Source organism: Colossoma macropomum, unplaced genomic scaffold, assembly GCF_904425465.1.
Source record: "Colossoma macropomum unplaced genomic scaffold, Colossoma_macropomum, whole genome shotgun sequence".
NCBI lineage: Eukaryota > Metazoa > Chordata > Actinopteri > Characiformes > Serrasalmidae > Colossoma > Colossoma macropomum.
In genome coordinates, this window is record NW_023494801.1 from 16,324,872 (window position 1) to 16,347,124 (window position 22,253).

Sequence of the window (22,253 nt, forward strand, 5' to 3'; positions counted from 1 at the left end):
CTGCTTTATATATCATGATGAAACTCCAGGCTTACACAGGGATATCATCTTTATTATTAACAGCATTTAATTTATATAGTGTAATAATATACAGTTTGCACTATTGGTTAGTAAATTCTAAGGAGATTTACAGTAAAACAATTACAGCATAAGAAATAGAAAATAATGATCTTATACATTTGTGAAAATATAGGAACATTTATTAGATAAAAAGGTAAACAGTGAAATGTAAACTTCCCTGTAAAATGCCCTGAATGCAAAATATCTATCAAACACTGCTTGTGCATCAAGGACTTTGGGATCATTTCTGCATAGTAACTGTGGCTGGCAGTCAGTTTGAGTCACTTGGCTGTAGTCTTTGTTCCAGAAGCTGGGACTAATATCGTACATTGAAAATTTACTCTGACTGCTTGTAGGACAGGCGCCTCTGATATCCAATGAAGTTATACTTCTGATCTCAGCACTTGTCATGGGCATCTATAAAAGGTTTCAAAACCACAAACAGTTCAATCCATGAATATCTATAATCAGTTATACTGACCATTAAGTATTCCATGTGTACAAGTCTTTGGCCCTTATTCATCAAAGTTGAGCTAATCATAAAACGAGTGCATGCAAATCTGACCAGCAGATTATTTCATGTTTGGTATACAAGTACAGTCAAACTCAAGTCTGGTAGGAGGGCAGGTAAATTTGAGCGTAATATTTTCTATACATAAAAACAGTTAGATAATCATCATTATTAAAAATATCATTCATAATATCAGTAAAAACAATAATAATAAAAAAAGAGAATATATTACTAATAATTTAGCATTTGGCAATCCTAAAGTGGATAAAATAATCATACTACACCTTGTCATTATACCATCTTGAATAAAGCCATGACATTTTATTCATTTCACAATTGATTCTCTTCAATTGTAATTTAAAAAAACATAAAGTTATTTAACCTCTGGCCAGTAGGGGGAGCAGCGCATTCCCTGTTTGACCCAAAACTCCACCTGAGGACAACCATTGGCTCATGACTCTGCTGAATGTTTTTCTTTCACTGGCTCCCTATTGAAACATCTTCATGAATTACTAGTTCACTAGTGCAGGAGTTTGTTTCTAGAGGCAAGGGACCAGAGGGGGAAAAAAGCTGCTTTGTGTGGTGTTGTTGTAGGGCTTGTATTAATATTGCTTACCATTTAAAAACATTTTTTTTATTGTTAAGTCAATTATTTTTTCGCTGATTTTTATGACAAAGTACCATCACTGTCCCACTATGAACCTCTGCCCCCTTCAGTATTGGCCCGAGGACCACCAAAGGGTCCACTAACACACAGATCCTCTGGATTCTCTACACTCTGTTTCTAAATACAGTACTATTAGTGGTTCTACTACTCTATTTAGTATGCAGCCATTGGTTGTTTTCATGTCATACAACAGTTTCACAAATCAGATGCAGAGTACTTTGCACATTATTCAGGGAGGTCAAATACGCATTCATACAGTTTCTACAGCTTTGATGAATAAAGGCCAACGTGCTTGCATAACTTTTGTCGATAAATTTTGTCAGTCTGATACTAATAAATGTGCTTAAGGCACCCCGAGTGTCTTTTAACGAAAAAAAAAAACAAAAAACACAGCACAAAGAACTATAGCACATTGAGAACTACTGAGTATGCTTCAGTTATTATTATGACTATATGAATCGAGATGCAAGATACAAAAAAGTTGGTCACAAAAATGTCTTTTGAAGGTAATAAATGTTCAGTTTTCCCTGAATGTTCAAAAATCTTTGAAAAACATACAGTATGAAGGACATCAAGAAGTTTGGAATAACTTTCCATTACAAATCAGGGTCCCAAGTACAAAAAAAGTTACATATCTTGAACAGAGGGCAAAAAATGTTTCTCATAGTCTGAAGGAGATGGCAGCTCATCCCAGTCATCATCATCATTTTCTCTGCTTGCCTCTTCCTCACTGCTGTCAATCACCTGTCTGTACTCATTTGCTCTTTGAAGTAGCATGGAATCATTCCTGTCTAATCTTCCAGGCTCTTGTAGCTCTTTTTCTCCCTCCTCTCCGTGTTCTCTGTCTTCCTCTGGCCGAGTCTGCTGCTGCTCCACCTCAGGTAACTCCACTATCAGTTCAGCCTCTGGGTCAAAGGGGCTGTCAGAAATCAAGATCACATCTACCGTAGAGATCATTAGAGCATGCTCTGAGGGTCTGTGAGGTACCAGCCATGATTGCTGGAACTGTAAGACACACATGGACAGATCATGTAAGAGTTGTGGTAAATTAATGATCTCATTAAGCCATATGCTTGTTAAACTAATCAGCATTTCAATATATAATTGACTTATAGAATTAACTGCACGCTTAATCTGAAGAATACACAGTTAAATGCAGTTAAAGTCATTTTTTATTCCTACTGTACACACAACATGATTCAACTCATCACATAACTAACACACTCTTCATGAGCTGAACGAGGCATGTTAGAGCAGGGAAAAATGACTACTGCAGCACTGGCTGTTGATTAAACTGAACTAGATTACTCCTGCCACACTGCTACCCACACTGACCTGATTGTTCCTCTGCTGAAACAAGCTGCTGTTGATAGGATCTGGAATCTTCAGCCATACTTTGCCCTGGAGCCATGAGGAATAGCTAGATAGTTGGAAATAAGATATCAGCTCAAATACAGCCATGACATGCATTCTTTCGATGCTGACCAGCATTTATTTTATTTAACATTATAAATGAAATCAGCACAACTTACAATCCCATAAAATCTGAATTGAGGACAAGGTCTTTTGAATTTTTATTACAGATGGATAGAAGATCTGTTTGCATTAGGGTAAATAAAAGAACATTATTAACAGCACTCACCAAATTATGAAAACAAATATCATCATTATAAGGAATGTGAGACACACCAAAACTGTGACCACCACTACTGTAATGGTGTAATCTGAAAAACAAAAACGACAGATATAGTGACATCAAACATTATTCAGTATCCACAATATAGTATCTACTGCAGCAGATGACATATTATAAAAAATAAAAGAGAAATTCAGATATGAAGTATGTGTATTGATCAGAGCAATAACTCGTCTCCTCTGAATAGTAGCAGACTGAGGGCTATCCTGTTAACAGTTGCTAAATCCCATTAGGTAGTCTGGCTTCACAGACAAATCTTGTTGGGCGGGTTACCTTAGAAACAATCACTATATGGGACCAAAATAAATGAGCCAGTGAACAAAGCTGCTCAAATATGGCACAGCGTAATGGGACAGTGGCATCTATTTCATGTTAAAATGAAGAAAGCTGCTTACTGGAGTCTACAAAAGTCTATTAAAACATATATATCTTCAAATATTGCTGGTGTACTACAGGGAGCATCAACACTGTAGAAAACTCAGTTTCCATGAATTCTATTAGGTGTAAGTCTTTAGTTATGGCACTCTGGAGAATAAATTGCCTATTTTAAAAGAATAGCAGGTATTACATCCTTTTTCACTGATAAAGACCAAGATTTGTGTCTTTAAAACTCCCTAATAGGCCTTTAGTAGACTAATTAACTAAGATAGTAGACTAGTTAACTAATCCAGGTGGATATTGTTCCAGTTTCCACATTTTATAAACATATCAGAAAATATATAAATAAAAACATTAGATCCTACAATTCTCATGTTGGTGCATTCCTATGATTACAGTTGGCCATGCTTAACATTATGGCTTCATCAGGCACTAATATTTTTCACACTGCTCAGAAGTCCAAGTTGTGTTCTCGTTATTCATTAGCCTTGGGTACAAACAGCTTTCTAAAGTGTGCTTGTTTAGTGATGTTTCTGCAGTAATCCAACGATGCTAATATATGAAGGGTTGGTTCAGGTGAGTACATATAATGATTTTAATGAGTCATTACTATTGCACCAATCTGATCCCCAGTATCAGGTTAGGGTTGATAACAGCACAAAATGCTAGATTGTATATCAGAGGAAAAAAAGATGACTCCAATAATATTCTGACTTTCACCTGACAATTTAGCATCTGGACATATGCTGTAAGATTTTATATACACATACATACATACATACATACATATATACATACACACAAACCTATACCATACCAGAAATGACAGTGGCACTTTTAGTGGTAAATAAGATAGTTGTACTCTCTCCCTGCCCACCAGAAGTCACTGCACTGATCCACACTTCATACTGCTGTGCAGGGTTCAGCTCAGGCAGAAGGACGCTGTTCTCATCACTGCTCACATTCAACACTGTTCAAAAGACAAAAAGCTTTAAACCACAGACTAAGACACTGCCCACTAGCCTGAAAGCCGTTTCATCTCAAGTGACAACCAGAGGCAGTGCAAAGCACAGCGATTGCTCATACTGCTCATGCAGAAAATATCATTCTTTCTCTTTCCACAGGTCCACAGATAGGACCAGTTGTGTTTGCTTCTAAACAGTCCAAGATGTTAACCTGTTCTTCATGAATCTGGGAATACATACTAGCTTGCTATTGATGAATAGTGAAGCTCTGTTTATCATGGTAATGTCAGGTGTCCATTAATCTCCCTTGCAAGCATTAAATCCTACTTGTTTTCCAGTATATTACAAAAACAGACTTATTAGTTTAGCATGCATATTAGTTTAGCATGCATTTTACAATAGTTTTGTTTTAGCCATGTAGCTAACCACTGGTTTAGCACAGTCACACTGCATCATTCTTTTTCTGCTGAGTCTAGTGGAGAAGCTGTACGGCTAGGCATTATGAAATTAGCTTCCTTGTGCCTAGATGACCCATTCTGGCAAACTGCTGTAGTTAATATGTTAGACTTTCTGCAGATCCTGAGTTTGGTATTCTGGGTTGCCGGGATTAGCCTACTTCCTACTACTGTGTAGAAATCCTCCTTTTTGCCCATATGCCCAGTCATGAATGCTGGCATATATGGCAGACCAAGGATATTATGGCATAGAAAGGCTTTTTTGGTGGTTTCCCCCATTGAAGCCCTTAATTTTAAAGCAATGGTTCAACTAAAGGCAAGTTCTGATTTCAGACGCTGTACGTTTAAGGGGAGCCTGGTCACTTCCTAGTTCTCACATCATACCAGAAAAATGACAGCACAACACTGGAGGGGTCCTTGATGACAAGAGGTGAATGAAGCTAAACAACTACAAACCAAAAATTACACGTTATTGAAAAAAATCACAAGCCATTATGTAGGAATGTCCTTTAATTTTGGAAAGCAGAAGGGTGTATTCTATTAAAAAAATAAAAGCGACGCTAACAGTATCTCTGTTTTTCTACAGCAAACAAGTTTTGGGCTGGAGGAAGTTAACATTACTGCTACTGACTGCTAATTGGTTGCTCAGTGAATGAAGCTGTTTGCAGTCACTGACATCAAAAATGTACATAAGGCACTGTTAGAAAGTCTTATAACTAGTGTTCAAAACTGATCACAAATATAATAGCTGTGCTGAAATATTTTATGCTGTTCTGTGTTTACAAAAAATGAATTATAATTATAAATTATTTATAATTATAAATGCTTAATTATAATTAAGCATTTGCAAACTATGATTTTGTACAAAAGCTCTATAAGAACCTATCAATTTAGTACCATCTCGGGAGCACCCTCTAGTCTAGATGGGGCAGTCGTGGGCTGGAGGTTAGGGAACCAGCCTTGTGTCCGGAAGGTCGCTGGCTTGATCCCCTCAGCTGACAGTACGTGACTGAAGTGCCCTTGAGCAAGGCACCCAACCCCTAACTGCTCCCTGGGCGCCGTGGATAGGGCTGCCCACTGCTCCGGGCAAGTGTGCTCACTGCCCCTTGTGTGTGTGTGTGTGTGTGTGTGTGTGTGTGTTCACAAGTGTGTATGTGGTGTTTCACTGCACAGATGGGTTAAATGCGGAGGTCTAATTCCGATGTGTTCAGACACAGTTGGCTAAAAGGTTCATTTCATTTAATTCATTTTCATTTCATAGTGTTCGTCCAACCCGGACAACAATACTGAGTGGTGATTCTCCTCATTAGAAATTCTTTGGCAGCACCTCTCCTACGAAGTTCAATCTCTCCTCCACAGATGCACAATCACTGTTCAGTCTGAGGGGTTCTGCTCAATTTATTTTTGGTTCCCCAGGAAGAAAACAATTTCACATATTATGCATGGCCTTGGTTTTCCGTACTGTTAGGCCAAAGAGATGATTCAAGGTTGTACACTTAAAGAATGGCGATTTTCATGAGCCTGTTGCCCCCAGCCACAAGTGATTTCATCCGTTTGCTCTCCAAGGCCTGCATACCAACTTCAAGCTCAAGATTTGTTGATCCATAGGATATTCACCAGGTGTGGGCAGGTATTGTCCCCGCTGAGGTCAAGAAGCATGAGGAGGCTTGTATGGCACAGGCTCAGAGTACAGGGTCTAATGGTCAACGGCACAAGAGTTACTTTACGCTGTCTTAAACCATCCAGTTCAGAGCACTCTCAATCCTCTGCCTTACGTCAAGCTGCCTGACATACCTTTCACTCCTGTGCAGTCATTCCCCTGAACTTACTGCAGCTTTGCCGGTTCCTAATGTGGCTTTACAACCACAGTGGACTCACAACACAGGCTCAGCATCAATTTTACATCAATATATGATGCCATAGATGTAACATTATCTCCTATCTGGTGTTCCACTAAGAAATATCTCCTTACACAGAGTGGCCAAGACTTTTTTACATCTGCTGCTTTATGCTTCCACTTGTCCTTATCTTGGAGACATTAGACAGGATTCACATTCTATGTTTTATTATAATTGACTACAACACCATGATTTGTAATGCAGTCAATGCTGCTGTTCCTCCTAGGGAGTCCATTATGGCAGGTTACACTTAAGAAAAGCCCTCTTCCTGTGTTAATTGGTTTGCACCTAAACCTACCTCAGATTTATTCTCACCGAGACCTTTTCCTATGGAATTTGTACCTATTAGTCAAGCACTGTACTTCACATCAGCTCTAGCAGTCAGCAGAAATGAAACAGAATGATAGCTGCGAATGTAATTATGGTCCTATGAGCACCCGTCAGATATGCAAGAACTTGGAATCTATGAGAAGATTCCACATGATGAGGGCTTTTATATTACTTGTTACATCTTAGGTCATGTCACTGTGGTCATTCGCAATTCAAAGAACCACATTTACATTCATAACCTTTTATTTTTGCTCTGAAAATTCTTTAACTCTGAAAAGTCCTTATTCACTATTATGAATAGGATAAAGACCAGATCACATTTTGGGACCCATACAATTTCAGAAAGTCCACAAACATTTTCTCACAACTGTAAATATTACAATATAAGCAGTTATAAGTGGCCACATGTCCTATTTGTACAGAAACATTTGATTTAGGTTTATTGCTGTAAGCTTTCTAAAGACACTGAAATTACAATTACCAAAATCATTTGGACAAGCATGATCATGTATTCTTTTGTTATGTAGAATCCTTACCTTTATGGTCACTGAGGCCCACTAAGTACTTCAGAATAACTCTCTTATCAAGTGGAAGAGGCTCCCATGTCAGAATTGCACTAGACGCAGAGATGTCTGTAACACGAACGTCTGTGACTTTTGGAGGCACTGAGACGAGAGAGAAAATGAGAGATAAGTAAACCACACAAACGCAGTTCAATAATGAACTCTGGCCTGAAGTACTACAATGATGACTAAGTTTGTAACTCCATGCAGAGTGTTACTGCTAAATGTTCAACTGAACAAATGTGATGAACTGGGCTCATGAGTACTTTGCTGTCTAGTAAGATTTGTTTCAGTTCAACAAAATCATTATGTATCTAAAAGCAGAACATCACAATAGTAATAATCTTATCAGCATACCTTCATGAACTGTGTATGCAGTAGCAGACTGGAGTAAATGGCTACAGTTGTTGATCACAGCGAACAGAGATACATTGTAGGCTGTGTAGTTCCAAGACTGATCTGGAGATGGAGACAAATGACAGAAGTAAGGCATCGCATGTCATGAGTGTCTTGAGAAGGCCAACCAGAAGTAAGCCTTTTTGAAACTGTGTGAAAGGACAGGGATACAATGACCAACAGTGGGACCACTGACAAATCTATACAGCCTTTGCAAATATGTATTTTATTTGCTATCCTTAATGACCTGTGAATCTGTATCTTCTGAAATTTTATATGTAATGTTTTTGAGCACTACTTCGCCTTACAATGCCCTACATGTACACATCTACCATGAATGGATTTTTAAAAAAATATGTTTAGGCTAAAAGTTCCTCTCAGAACTCTCAGAAAACAACGTCTCAGGCACAAAGCTGCATATTCAAAACTACTCCAGACAACAACATTCTGTAAAGGAGCTTTTAGCGGCATTACACTCTGCAGCTGTCTGGATCCTATTACCACCACTGTGAACAATTCTGACTCTGACACATCAAACCACTCTGAACGACTCTTTTGAAAACTGAACAGTACCAAACTATGCAGCACCTTTCAAAGATTCCACAATATTTTACTGCAAAAAAATATAAACGTCACCAAAAAATATAAAAAGAGTAAGTGGCAAAAAATTCATATAAAAGTGTGTCCATCACGCATCTTTACTGCCTATACAGTATATATCTATACATATATACTGTAAGAGAGAGCTGTAGGAAAACTTAAAATATGCATTATCATTATGAAACTAATCACTGCACTAAAAAGGTACATTTTCCTTCTTTGTTTAAGTGAGTAATCAAGTAATCATGACAGCTCTATAGTCATTTTTAGGGATAAAATCTTTCAACATTTCAGCATAATTCAGTGGTCGAGATGTAAACAAAAACTAAGCAGTTTGATGTGAAATTTCACATTACAAAAATTTACTGACTTTAGTGATTTCTTTAAAGTGGTGGTGAGGTTGTAATATCTACAACACAAATATAGCCATTTTATTTACTATCCCAAACCACCAGCGAACCTACATCTTCTGATTTCTTATATGTAATGGTGATGATGGTAAAATAGTGATTAATATGAAAGAATAACTTCTTTTTGGATTATTTTCCCTTACAACACCCTGTATGTACCTCTCAACTATTAATATATTTCAACATGTAAGTTTTAAGCCAAAACCTTCACAAAGCTATTATAAAACAATGTTTCAGGCATCAGCCGAAGTATTTAGTGTAATAACTTTTAGAGTCATTAAACTCTTCAGACGTCTGGTTCCTATCACCACCGTGGACAACTCTGACACTAGTTTCCCTAGAACAGCACATTTCACATCAAACCACTTTGAATGACACTGCTTACATCTTACCCATTTAATTGTGCAGACATTTCAAAATATCAGTGGAAACCCTCATTAAAAACAATTAAATACTTTTGTGCATATTCTTAGTACCCTATTCTTAATTCTGCCCACCCTGAGCACAACAATGCTAATATCTATGGCCTAGTTTTTCCACTGTTTTTGTTTCCAGTCCTGCTTTGCATAGTTTTGTTTTCCCAGTACATCTGAATCATATCATTAGCTATTATTAACCCCTTCTTGAGCTGAATCTCAAGAATAATAATGAATGTTAGGGCAAGGAATACACAAACCTCTGCGGTGTAAAAGGAGTTGGGGAGCTACGGTATTGAAAACTGATGTAACCCACAGTTTCACTTCTGAAGGGAGTACACACTGACGCTAGGGCAGTGTTTTAACTTTAGTAGCATGTGACCATTGTGAGTCATAACTGTGCTTTCAAACGTGTTATGAGGAAATGATGTACTCGTTTCCTGTCAAAGCAAACAATGGTTGTTTGGAGATGCAACAACTTTAACATAAGGCAAACTGCTATTACACACATACACATCCTACCTCCGAATGTGACCGAGTTCTGGGTTCTGTCCACTTTGTCCCAGTTTGGGCAAAGTGTGTGAGGTAGTCCTATAGGCTTATGCTGCACCACATACTCCTGTATGTTCTCAATGAACTGTGAGGGTACTGACCACGACACATCCAGAAACTGGCTCCCGCCTGTCACGTTGAGTAGCACCTCAGGTATTGCCAGATCTAGTAAAACAACACAGACATTGTTACTCTGCACTCTTCATGGCTCCATGGCCAGCTTAGCCCAATCAATGTCAGATATAACCCATTTTTAATTTGTTTCAGGTCAAGTGCAATGAACATTCTTGTCTCACTATTCATCCTGCCTACAGAATATGTCCAAAAAGGCCAAAATTAATTAAAACTAACAAATAACATTTTATTTATGTAACAAATTATTTTTGTTTATAAAGCTGTAAAAATTTAAAGCAGCAAAAAACATACAGCAAGCGTTTAAAATGCAGTCCAATTACAAAATACTGGAGAAGGTTGTTTGCCACTGTCCCCTCCTCCCCAGACTCGAAGCCCACATGGTTGCCAGGTTGAGGACACTGAACCTATATGAACAAGTGTTACGCCGAACTTTTACAATAGCAAGCGACGACAAGTCAGACTGCAGCTAATGTATATGTTTGCAATGTTTTTATTAGTTCCAAATTAAAACTCATATGGATTTTTTATTAGCTTAGCTGTGTTAGCGTTAGGTACGGTAGTAAAAGCTTCTTGTTCAAATTTTCCCATTCCACCTTAAATGTTGCAGCAGTTACATTCTGGAACCTGAGGCGTCAGACTGTAACTGCTGTACCATTTAAGGTAGGAAGGGAAAATGTGAACAAGAAGCTGGCAAAGAGGAAGCCAACTTCAGCACATGGACCACAGAGCATGAATGCGAGTACTGAAATGTTAAAGTTACTTAAGATGTCCATCCCTACCAGTAGGCATGATAAATTAGCTTTGGTTAGCTAACCTTAGCTGAAGCTCAATGCTTATCTGCCCAGGAGAAAATCTGCAAACTCAGCATCAGCCTTAAAGTCTTTCTGGGCTCTAAGCTGTCTCCATCTTTCAAATGCATCACCAATATTTACTTGCATTTTATTATATTGCTGGTGGATGCAGAAAATTCGGGATCCAGTTCATTTGCTTGCTTCCATAGCTGCATCACGCTGTATTTGCATGCCAATTTGTTTCATATCTAGCAACCCGGGAAGTTGAAACGGTACTGGGGAATGAACAGTGTACTGTACTGGGGAAGGACTGGGGAAGGAACATCCTTTCCACTCTTAAACAGAAATTTCAAAGGAGAACATACTGGTTGTAGCACTGTAGTCAGAGAAGTCTACATATTAGGCTGGTCTCAACAATTTCTGAGTCCACCTTACCCCAAGACTGAGACAAGACTGAAACCAAATGAGGTCGAGACCGAGATTAGACCAAGACTGCTGTTAGGATTCATGCTGCTGCATATTGTAGAAGCTGTAGATGGACTGTTTTCTTAGCATGCCCAGTAAAAGGGACATTACAGTTATCAATTCTGCTTGTAAATCTAAGGTAGACAACAATTTCTTTTTCAAAATACTTTGGTTGTATTCACATCTTTTCATTTCAAAGTTCTACAAAATGTAGGTATCTTGACAAAACTTGTGTGCTCATTAGGTTGAATAGGATTATTGCCAGCGGTCTGTAAAACGTATGCAACCTCACAACAGTTGTTACTGAGGAACTCCCTTGTGGTTGGAGAAATGACAATCGCTTACCTCTAGGAGGAGTCCTGGTGGTGTATAAACTCCAGTTACTCATAATAATCCTTTCTCCACGAACACCACAGCGAACACGGAACTTGGGAAATGGCACAGGATGATCTAGCACAAAGCTTGAGTCAAAGGTTTCTTCAACCTATATCCCCCACCACACACACACACGCACACACACAGAAAATCAGCAACAAATTTCTAATATATTTTCAAATGAAAGACATGGCATGTCATGTTGAAGACTGACTGAAAGAGTCTGCCCATGATCCAAGCACACTACTGTTCTTGTGTTTTATTGCACTCATTGTGACACTAAGCCAGCATGCCCACCCAGAGAACGGAGACCACTGACCTATCTACACTCTGGCTACAAATGTGTTCTTTTATAGCCACTGAGGTTAGACAAGCTAAGGTCTCATTCAGCCTAATGAGAAATTCTAATACTTGCAACTAGTTCTCCAGACCAAAGCAGAAAATTATATATTACTAAGTTGGCTTCACATAGCAGTGGCCCTGCAACACCTTATTGACCAACTGGGATAGCACAGCAACAGCCTAGCAACAATGTAGCAACCACCTGGGATTTCATAGCATCGTCTTCGGGTTTCACAGACTTTCTCTTTCTAGTTGTATTTTAGTTCTCTTAGAGTTGCTCAGCACTCACACAGACATATCTGACATTAAAGCAAAAGTAACATGGAAAAAAAAACTACTTAGATTTTATGATTCATATTTGGAGACAACAACTTAATACCCAACAAACATTCTGAAACATGCTGTACTCTTCTAACTAGACTGATGGGAATTTTTGCATTCTCTAATACATTCTGTAAACTTTGTCCAACTTCACAACAGCAGCTATGAAAGAACATTATTTGTGAGCAGAGAACAGAAAAGTCAATGAGCAAAAATCTCAGTTGTGCAGCTTGGGAGCACTTCTTTTTTCCATTGGAGGAGGGCACAGCTCTCCAATCACTTAAAAGCAAAATATACAAAGAAAAACCCTTAAACATCTTTTATCCCCCCCCTTGCGTCTCACCTCTGTCCAGTCCAGGTCACATTCATCCTTGTATTGGACCTCACATATCCTTTGTTGTGAGCTTGTCTCGTAGTCGTCTTCCTCCACATACCAGAAGATCTCAAAGGGATCACATGTGTGACTGGTGAATAACGGAGACAGTGGCTCTTCTGAAGATATGAAGGGTTATAAAGTGAAGGATGGTGAAAACAGTGAAATTACCTAAAATGGCTTCAAGAGTGAAGGTAGAGAACAAAGTATGAGGTGAGAAAGGGCTACACAGCAGTAGAAAAGCAAGAGAAGAAAAAAACCAACCAATATTGTCTGTGTTGAAGGTTTCAGCTTCTGACTGCACAGTGGCCAGCGCACTCACAGCAGAGACCCACACTCTGACGTGAAAGCTCCTCGTGTATTTATCACGTCGGATTGTGCCATAGTCGCTATTCCCCATTACACGAGAGCCATGGTTCCTGCATAAATTATACACAAACAAAACCACACATACACTGTTGAGACTTATACTTTGGAAAGTCAAACACAGTTATTTTTTCTGATTTGAAATCCCCGGGCCAATAAACTGAATAGCTACTTGATGCAAAATACATATTTATGAATCAACTCAGGGCTTCATATGTAACACTTACTCCAATCTGAGTTGGCAAGGTGTCTAAACATATATGTCTAAACATGTTTGCATATGGGATTCCGTTTCCCATATCAGCACTTGATACGAGAGAACAAATTAGAAAATCGTGATCACAAATAAAAAAAAAAACACCCACGAAATAAAGAAAATGTGCTCACGTTAAAAAAAACAAGGGAACGATTTAAGAAAACGTGACCACGAATAAAAGAAAATGTGCATACGAACTGCAAAAACGTTGACTCGAATTAATTATTTTTTTTTACCTCCGTCCCCTCCGGGTCTCCGTAGGGAGCAGAGGTTAGAATTAGAATTCTTATTCTGATAGCCCCTCATTGGCCCTCTCAGACATAGCTGGTAGCTTGGAACCTGAACGGGAGCATCTTCTAAAAGATGGACTTCCTTTATCAGTGATGGAGACTATACAGAAAGCCAGAGCTCCTACAACCAGAGCTCTGATGCAAGGAGTGTAATGCATTTGAGCGCTGATGCAAGGAGTCTTTTTGATAAAGGGCTATCTTTGTCCACTTCGTAAGTATACTTGGCTGCAATCCCCGCATGCCATCCTAAGAATTTTCCTAAGAATTTTCCAGGCATGATTCATGCTGACAAGAGACATGTTACGCTATGTCCCAATCCAGTGTATCTCCCCAAGATTATTACCTTGGGGAGATACCCTGCCGTGGGCCAATCCCGGCCTGGCTGAGGCCAAGATGTCACTTTGGTGGTGGAAAGATTTAAACTTATTCAGTGGTGCTGCCTGAAAACAGCGCTATAGAATAGTAAGAACTCTCGCTCTTCATTCGTAAAACCATGGATGTAGGACAACCCATCCGTTCTTTCCCACCAAAACATTGTACAGAGGTTCACTGCACAGAAAGAATATTTGTGAAACAAACACTACGAGCACACATTGTGACCACATCAAGGCTCATTTGTGCTGTGTAATGTACGTACAAGCTACCCTGTGAGTTAAAGGGAAACTCATCATATTTTTTAAAAATTCTACATATGAGTGAGATGTAAACAAAACCATTCGGAGCGGTTTGTTGTGAAATGCTCCATTTCAAAGAAACTTACCAAGTCAGAATAGTTCACAGTGGTGGTGACAGGAACCAGATATCGGAAGAGTTTAATGCCTCTGAAATCTCCCTTTACAGAAAGCTATTACATTGGCCATAAATGGTTAGACATACAGCACTTGATGTCTGAGACTTCAGAGAAATTCTGCGGGGGGGCTGTGTGTGTTTTATGATAAGTTTTGTCTTAAAATGAATTTTGATTCATATATTTTAATCCATTGACGGTAGAGGGGTACATACAGGGTAGTGTAAGGCAAAACAGACTCTAAAGAAACTTATTTTTTCAGATTTATGGCTATTTTACATATACAACCTCAGACATATGTAGGTTCACTGTTGGTTTTGGATTGTAAATAAAATGCCTATATTTACATTATAGACATTGTGATCCCTGGCTCCCATCACCAACACTGTAAAGAAATCCAGAAATCCAGAGTTTGGAAGTTGAACCATTTCACATCAAAACTACTCTAAATGACTGTTTACATCGCAATGACTGAATTATTCAGAGATTCGAAAAATTGGTGGAATTCCCATTTAAAATACAGTTTTGATGCTATTCTGTAGGAAGACATTCTTTCAGCACATTTTCAACATCCATGCCTCCATCTAGCTGCAATGCTACACGCTATTCAGACACTATCACTACTTTTAAGAGGCAAAGAAAATTCTATGATAGCCATCTAACCCAAACAGTGTGTCTAAAGAAAGATGTACTCAGCTGCACATCCTCAATATTTTCACCCATACTCTTCTAGACTTTGCACAATCCTCCCTTAAGTGCATATATATGAGGGAGAAAAACACATTTTGTACTTTTCATGTATATGAAAACCAAGAATCAAGTTCAGACTTCCTGTTCAACTTCAACATATTCTACTGGTGTGAGAAGAATGGTGGCTATCTGCTGGAAGCAGAGCTGGGCGATATAGCAAAGATATAATATCACAATAGTACAAGAGGTTTTCACGATATACAATATTTCACAATATTTACTTTTTCTGACACCTGATAAACTGGAACAAACAAAGTATTGCCTCATTTAAAAATATATATATATTATCAAATACTATGAATCCAATGCTTTTTATTCAATATTTCACACACTGCACCATACTAACTCCTATTAAACACTACAATAATGCTCTCTTCATAATCGAACTTGATGATGCTGTATGTCTTTTTTAATAAAGATTTCCAATAGAAGTTCACTTAATTGATTCAGATGGTATGAGTTACATTACTTTGTTTCATCAGCCTCTTCCTCTTCCTCTTCCCAATGTAGGGTGAAGTTGGCTGGGTTGAGGAGATTATATAAGCTGGTCCAGCGGCAGTGGATATTTCGCTGTACATCATACAATGGAATTAAGCAAGTGGGAGGTGGATCTGTAGAGACAAAGAGAATTTAAGTAAGAATTCAAACGAAAGTGACAGGGGACAGAAACAAGGACAAAAAAAGGTAAAAGAAAAGCTGGACTTTGTCACTCTGGTTCAATCACCCACCCTACCCAACAAACCGAGGCTGTTTTACTGCCTCACTAAAAGTGCCTGCACAACAATTTGAGGGTGAATAAATGTGAGACCGCATGTACACAGGAAGTCTTGTCGGCTGGTGTGCAAAAAGCAAGCCCACCACATGAACTTACTCTAAAGCCATATTCTTTTAATCACTTAAGTTCTGCATATGCACAAGTGTTACACTCCTCAGTCAGCTCTGATGGCATTTTAATTCATCTGAGACAAAAAATGTAGTCACCCTACAAGGACAAATGCAAGGACCTCAGTACATGGCAGTACAGTGAAAAGCAAAAGCAGAACCGCAGAACACTTAGCTTAGCTCAGAGGTTACTTAAAGGAAGTACACAATGTCTCACGCACCCAAACTGTAGCTGATCATCAAAGACCTAACTGGTGTCCATACTTCTCAAGTTTTACACTGGGGCTCCGAAATAAGTCACACAGTCTTCCAGTAATTAGCCTCAAAGCTCAGGTTCAAACTTAACCAAACACCATGTCCAGGGTAAGAGTGACATTGTGTAAATTAGATTTTTCAGGAAACCTTTCCTTTTAAAGATACAATTTTTTTCTTTTCCAATACCAACATCGAAACTTTGAGTATCATCTTAACTACTATTTATTGTAATGTCCTGTACTGCAATTATTGAAATCTACTGCACTGTGCTGTGTTTAATTCTGTTCCTTTCTCTCTAGGTATCAACATGGGCTTTTGTCTCTGGCAATATCTGAGCTCAGCAAAGATACTTTCTCTAGGTAGACAAAGCACTTTTTGTAAGTCATTCTGGATAAGAGCGTCTGCTAAATGTAAATAGGCCTACATTGAAGTGTCAAAATCTAACATTTAACAAATAATTTGACCTTTAACGAAAATGAGTAATAATGATTAACAATGCTGTTTCTTCCCTTGCTTTTCTGTGTAGGTTAGCACAGATGAGTTAAAACAGACTGAGCAGCAGCAGCTAAATGGTCTGTTTTACATGCTTGCACGCCTTGTTATTATTTGTTATTATAAAAATTATTTAATGGAAATCAGATAAATAACTCTGAGTTACTCAATAGCTTTTGACAACAAACTTTCTTTTTTACCTTAGTTACTGCAAATTTGTGCATCTGTTAAATCATGCATAGATTTATGGCTGTTTCTTCTCTAAATGACGAACACTAAAATGACTTGCAAACAAACAGCACCCCCTGCTGTAGAAACTTCAGACTGCTAGGTGGGAGTTCCAAATCCACATCCATGTGCTCTTCATGTAAAAAAAAAAACAAGGTGTTTTCTGTTGCTTTAGCACAGGTGCTCTGAAATGTGGGTTTAGAAGCCTTATGGAAACCATCAAATATTATTTTTTACTTTTAATATTTAATATTAAATAAAGCTTACTTTTCATATTATAAACTTTTCATATTTAATAAACTTTAAGCATGTAATATTAAAAGTAAATTGTATTCTTTCTGTTTCTAGTTTCTAGCATTGCTATCAAAAAGTAAATTATCATGCTCAAGCTACTCAAATGCTGTACTACCCCACAGGAATGACTACAGCCAACAACACATCACACAATGTGAGTGTGTGCTATTTCAGGCTAGATTTGTTACAGGATTGAATCAGATGCTTTCTTTTTTTCCCTTCAATATCACGCATTTTCTGCTTATATTAGCTGGTTCTGATACCTATTAATAATTTTTTTCTTTGTAGGATCAATAAAGTACACAACGTCTCTGGATTAGAATAATATCAGGTCAAATCCGTATTTTATTAAAGGTAATAGAAATCGATCCCGTGTTGTTCTTGTTTTTACTATTAGTAGCTAAGAAGCGCTAAAAAGCTGTAATTGATTTATCAGCCACTGCTGGGAGTATAGCACAGCTGAAAGTACAGCAGCATTTCACATGAGCAACTTCTTCTGTGTTGGCATCACTACTGAAGCCGTATGGAGAGAGAAACATAAAGCTTTTACATTTAAATATGCTGAAGTGTATTCAAGTTCGGTTACAGTTACTGAATATACCTACTTTTGTTAGGAACTCAAAGAGCTGAAACACATACACAAATGCTGCACAGACCCCAGAAGAACACTGTCAGATGATTTTGCTGTCTTTCATAACAGGGCTATGTTATGGGAAGTATGTTAAAACATACATTTCAACACATAATGGGAATGCACTAATTGCATAAATTACTTATTTCCAAAGAGGAGTTTGACAATAGAAACACAATAGAAATTGTCAATGTACCACGTTGCCTGAGACTAGCCTGTTGTGACATTGATTTGTGAGTGTGGTCTTTCACACAGTTTAATCTAATTTTTTTCCAGCTTATGAAATAAAAATAGTGAGTATATTACAATTACAATAACCTTCTCTTGGCTTAATAATACTGACTAATTTATAGCCAACACCACTCTCATTGCAAGTTTTTTGGATTTGAGTTTTGCCTTCACTTGACAGAGAAAGTAGCAGTCAGAAACTATTGTGTGTGGCTGGGACTATTTTGCGAGTCGTTTGGTCTAAATCTGTCTTTTTTGACACAGTAGTTCAGTGTTTTAAAAGTACTGATGAAACCCATGATTTACTCAGGATGCAATTCAACAAAATAACAATAATATCGTGTTGCCAACGCCTACCTGTGCATACTGTTCATGTGCTCATCAAGTATACATTATTGGATACTGTCAACATTTAACTTTTTCAGTGGTAAAAACATTGCATCATACACTTGCTTAGACGTTAACTGTAAAGTAACTTTTTCCCACCAGATTTAGCTCTTTCCTTCCAAATCTCAAACACCAATCATTTTGATAAGCACACTCTGAAAGCCTAAATCAAAACAGGATTATCATATTACTATCCAATAATAACACTGATCATCAAGAACTTATAATCTAACCATATGCCGGTGGTTTTAGTGACTTCAGGTAACCCTAAGATGTCCACTGCTGAAAATGTCCTCGAATCTACTGCATTGCCGATAGCTTGGCAGTTTATTGCAAGTACAAATGTACAAAAAAGATACTTCAATCTATGGTAACTGCTGCGAGTGAATACATATACAGCACTGTTCAGAAGGCAGAGAGCCTGTGTTTATTTAATTACTGATCCAAACAGCAATACAGTACACATTTTTCAGTGTATAGAAAAAAACGAAAATATGTATGTATAACAGAAACATACACAGAAGTCTCAATAACTAAAATTTTTTTCACTATTTACTATGTCCACGCTTTGCCTTTATTACAGCTTCCACTCTTTTTAGGAGACTTGCTTTCAGTTTTCAAAGAAATCTGCAGGGACATTTTTCCACACCTCCAAAGTTCAGTCTTAAAAGTTGGTTGCATTTTCTACTTCTCACAATCCAAGCAATCCCAAACACCTATAATAAACACTGGAGTGTTCAGTCCATTGCTCCGAGAACACCAGCAACTGCCTTTGTTTGATTTGCAAATTTTCTCTCTTTTTCTGTCTATTTCCATTTGGCTGTAACAGCTTCTTTACATCTACACATCCTTTCAGACCCTTGGTGTTAAGTTGACAGAAACATCTGTTGATTTTCAGATCTGAAGCAAGAGTGGAGCTTGATTTTCTCTCAAAGAAAAAAGCTTTAATAACTGTCTATCTGATGGTGACATTTTTGGTGGTCTATGAGGTCTTGTACGGTTGTTAGTCCCATTTTTTCTTATCTCCTTAGAAATATCTCCTGAAAATGAAAAACTTGTACTTAATGGTCTTGTACTTGTGTTTGACTGGAAATTAAATAACAGAACTGTACATCTGCAAGGTACAGCACTACAGACATAATGTGTCTGATTCTGCTGTAAGTGTATAAGATGCAGGACTGTTGTCCTGATGTTCAAGAATTGAAGGCCCTTTATACATCTTGAAGTCTTCGCAGTAGCGCGGTCAAGTTGATTGTGCATGAATCCAAAAAGTCACATGTACTGATAAACAAAATTCTCTAAACACTCTCATAAATCCCTCAATAGTGGATGTAAAACTCTACACATTGTTAGTATGCATTTCTGACATTCAAAAATGACTTTTGACTCTCTTACTGTGATATATTGGTGCCTATCAGTCACGTACATTTAATTTGCTAATGCATATTTCCTACACACGTTGTTTGTAACGTGCAGATGCTGCAACAGAGAGACATTACTGATACCATCAGTGTACTGTATAAAAGTTGTTGCTCTTCCTTTCACCTCTAAACTACCTCAAAGTTGAGAAATGCTGGCACACATCTGTATAAAATTCTGAAAGGCTGTACCGTACAGTGGGCTAGATCAAAAACCAGTTTGGTCGTATTTCACCCTACTGGCTGAAGACTATATCAGGTGTTTCACAATTCCTGGCCTGCCTTTTTATTAGAGCACATTTACTGGGACACAGTCATGCTCTTTTAAATACACGTGGCTAAATGCTCCTGCCCACAAACCAACACAGTCAACCTGGTCTTATTTAAAGAATAAGCCACTTTTCATTTACATTAAATAAGTAACGGTATCAGTAATGGAGTTTAATTTTCAATGGAAACCACACAGTTTGGTCAGTCCAGTGAAGTCTACATGATGCTCGCTATCTCTTAATACAGATATTTTTTCCACTTGTGATATGCACATGATAAGATCTCTGCAGCGTAATACTCACAGCCTTCTTTTATCGTGCAGGCTTTAGGTGTCCCTCCACACAAAAGCTCACAGCTTATGTCCTGCAGGGCTTGTGGTGACAAAACGGCGGTGAAATTTGCAGTGTTGTGGGTGCACTGGTGGGGCACAGCCAGTGTTGAGTTTTCAGCTGCGATAAGACGAAGCTGACAGCGATCACACTTCTGCAGGGACCTCAGTGGGTCTGCTTGACACTCAATAGACACATTACGGTTGACAGATACGCCTTTATTCCACCAGCAACTTACATCCTGCCCAAGGGAGGCTGGATAAACAAAGAAAGATAAACAGAAAGAATTTTGTTAAACATGAAATAGAGAAACAAGTGTATCAAAAAAAGTATCTCAATAACTTGTATATATAATAGACTATGGCATTACTTAAAAATAAACTACAATACAAGCATGGGCATTATGACTATATTTATTGTTACTGAGATCAATTACGTCACATTGTTACAATATGCTTTTCAGAGTATACTATAAATATCATCTGTACATAAAGAACATTGACCAACTCCGAGTTTCATCACAAGGAGAGCAAAGTTAGGCCTGTTTAACTGGATTTAGTTCAGCAGTATGTGATAAAAATCACTGTATTCTGTTTTGGTTTTTTTGGTTTTTTAAGTGCCACTACTGGTTCTTTTTTGTTCTTTTCAACTTATCAAACCTCAGAAAAGTTTAATACTGTGATACAGAGTAAATATCTCAAAATGCAAAAACAAAAAAGACGTGAATGTTGAGCATTATACTGTGATTGGTACTTTTTAGAATTTGATTTGTATTTTCGTTTAAATGCAATTAAGAAAAAAGGAACATACGTACTATTATTTCGTATAATTTGATTTTTACTATAGATATCGTCACTTAATGTTTTTATACATAATTATTTGCATTTAAAAGGATCTATTTAAAAAGTATCCTTCAAGATAACAGTATCGAAAAAGCTGAACGATACCCTGTCCTGGTGGGTGGGGGTGGCCAATAGCATTATCCTGATAATAATAATAATAATAATAATAATAATAATATTATTATTATTATTATGTGTTCCAACTTATTAAATCTCAGAAAAAAAAACTAAATATCGTGATGCATATCGTGACAATGTCTCACAGTATCATAACATTTTTGCCATGTCGCCTCCCAACAACCTGCCCTAGACATAAAACCACTCAGACACTCTTCTGCGAAGCCCAGACAAGTGCTAAACATGTTGCAGCTCCGCAAGGTACACTAGCGACCAGTCTGACTCTCAGCAATACATGCTAATGTATAACAAATTTCCACCCATTTCAACACTTCAGTACTTCAGAAACAGGATTAATAATTTCACTCACCGTAAGAACAAAGACAGGCGAAGAAGTACAGAGTGAAGAAAGGCAGGACCAGTGTGCCACTCTGCCATGCCATCACTCACTGCATCACTCCAGTGACTAACCTTCCAGTTTACATCATTTCAGTTTAATCCCATTTCCAGTCAGGAACGCCTTCGAGCGTGAACAGCGTGAGCTGGTACAGTTTATCTAACTTAGACAACTCACAAATAAATGTTGTTGAAATTTCAAAACAGACGTCTTTACAAACATCTTATCCTACCCGACGAACACATAGGAGGAGGTATAACTTGTTTTTTTTTTCCTAAATCCACTGAACTCCCGCCAGCTCTACACAGCTCTCCGAGGGCGATGCCAAACTAAAC

The 22,253-nt window shown here is 37.9% G+C and overlaps 1 protein-coding gene across 2 annotated transcripts; it reads right to left on the minus strand.

The window, feature by feature from the left end:
• Nucleotides 1–31: 31 nt before the first annotated feature.
• il12rb2l (interleukin 12 receptor, beta 2a, like) lies at nt 32–22,253 on the minus strand. 2 transcript variants are annotated; one of them, XM_036589515.1, is made up of 13 exons: nt 21,892–22,253; nt 20,536–20,817; nt 15,618–15,759; nt 12,964–13,118; nt 12,670–12,818; nt 11,634–11,772; nt 9,868–10,062; nt 7,881–7,982; nt 7,497–7,625; nt 4,130–4,282; nt 2,881–2,962; nt 2,574–2,658; nt 32–2,243 (listed from the first exon to the last, which is right to left on the minus strand). In XM_036589515.1, exons 1-13 carry the CDS (start codon nt 21,962–21,964, stop codon nt 1,866–1,868), a joined length of 2,064 nt encoding a protein of 687 aa, XP_036445408.1. In that variant the 5' UTR covers nt 21,965–22,253; the 3' UTR covers nt 32–1,865. The 2 variants fall into 2 exon arrangements, with proteins under 2 accessions (XP_036445408.1, XP_036445409.1); XM_036589516.1 differs by lacking the exon at nt 4,130–4,282.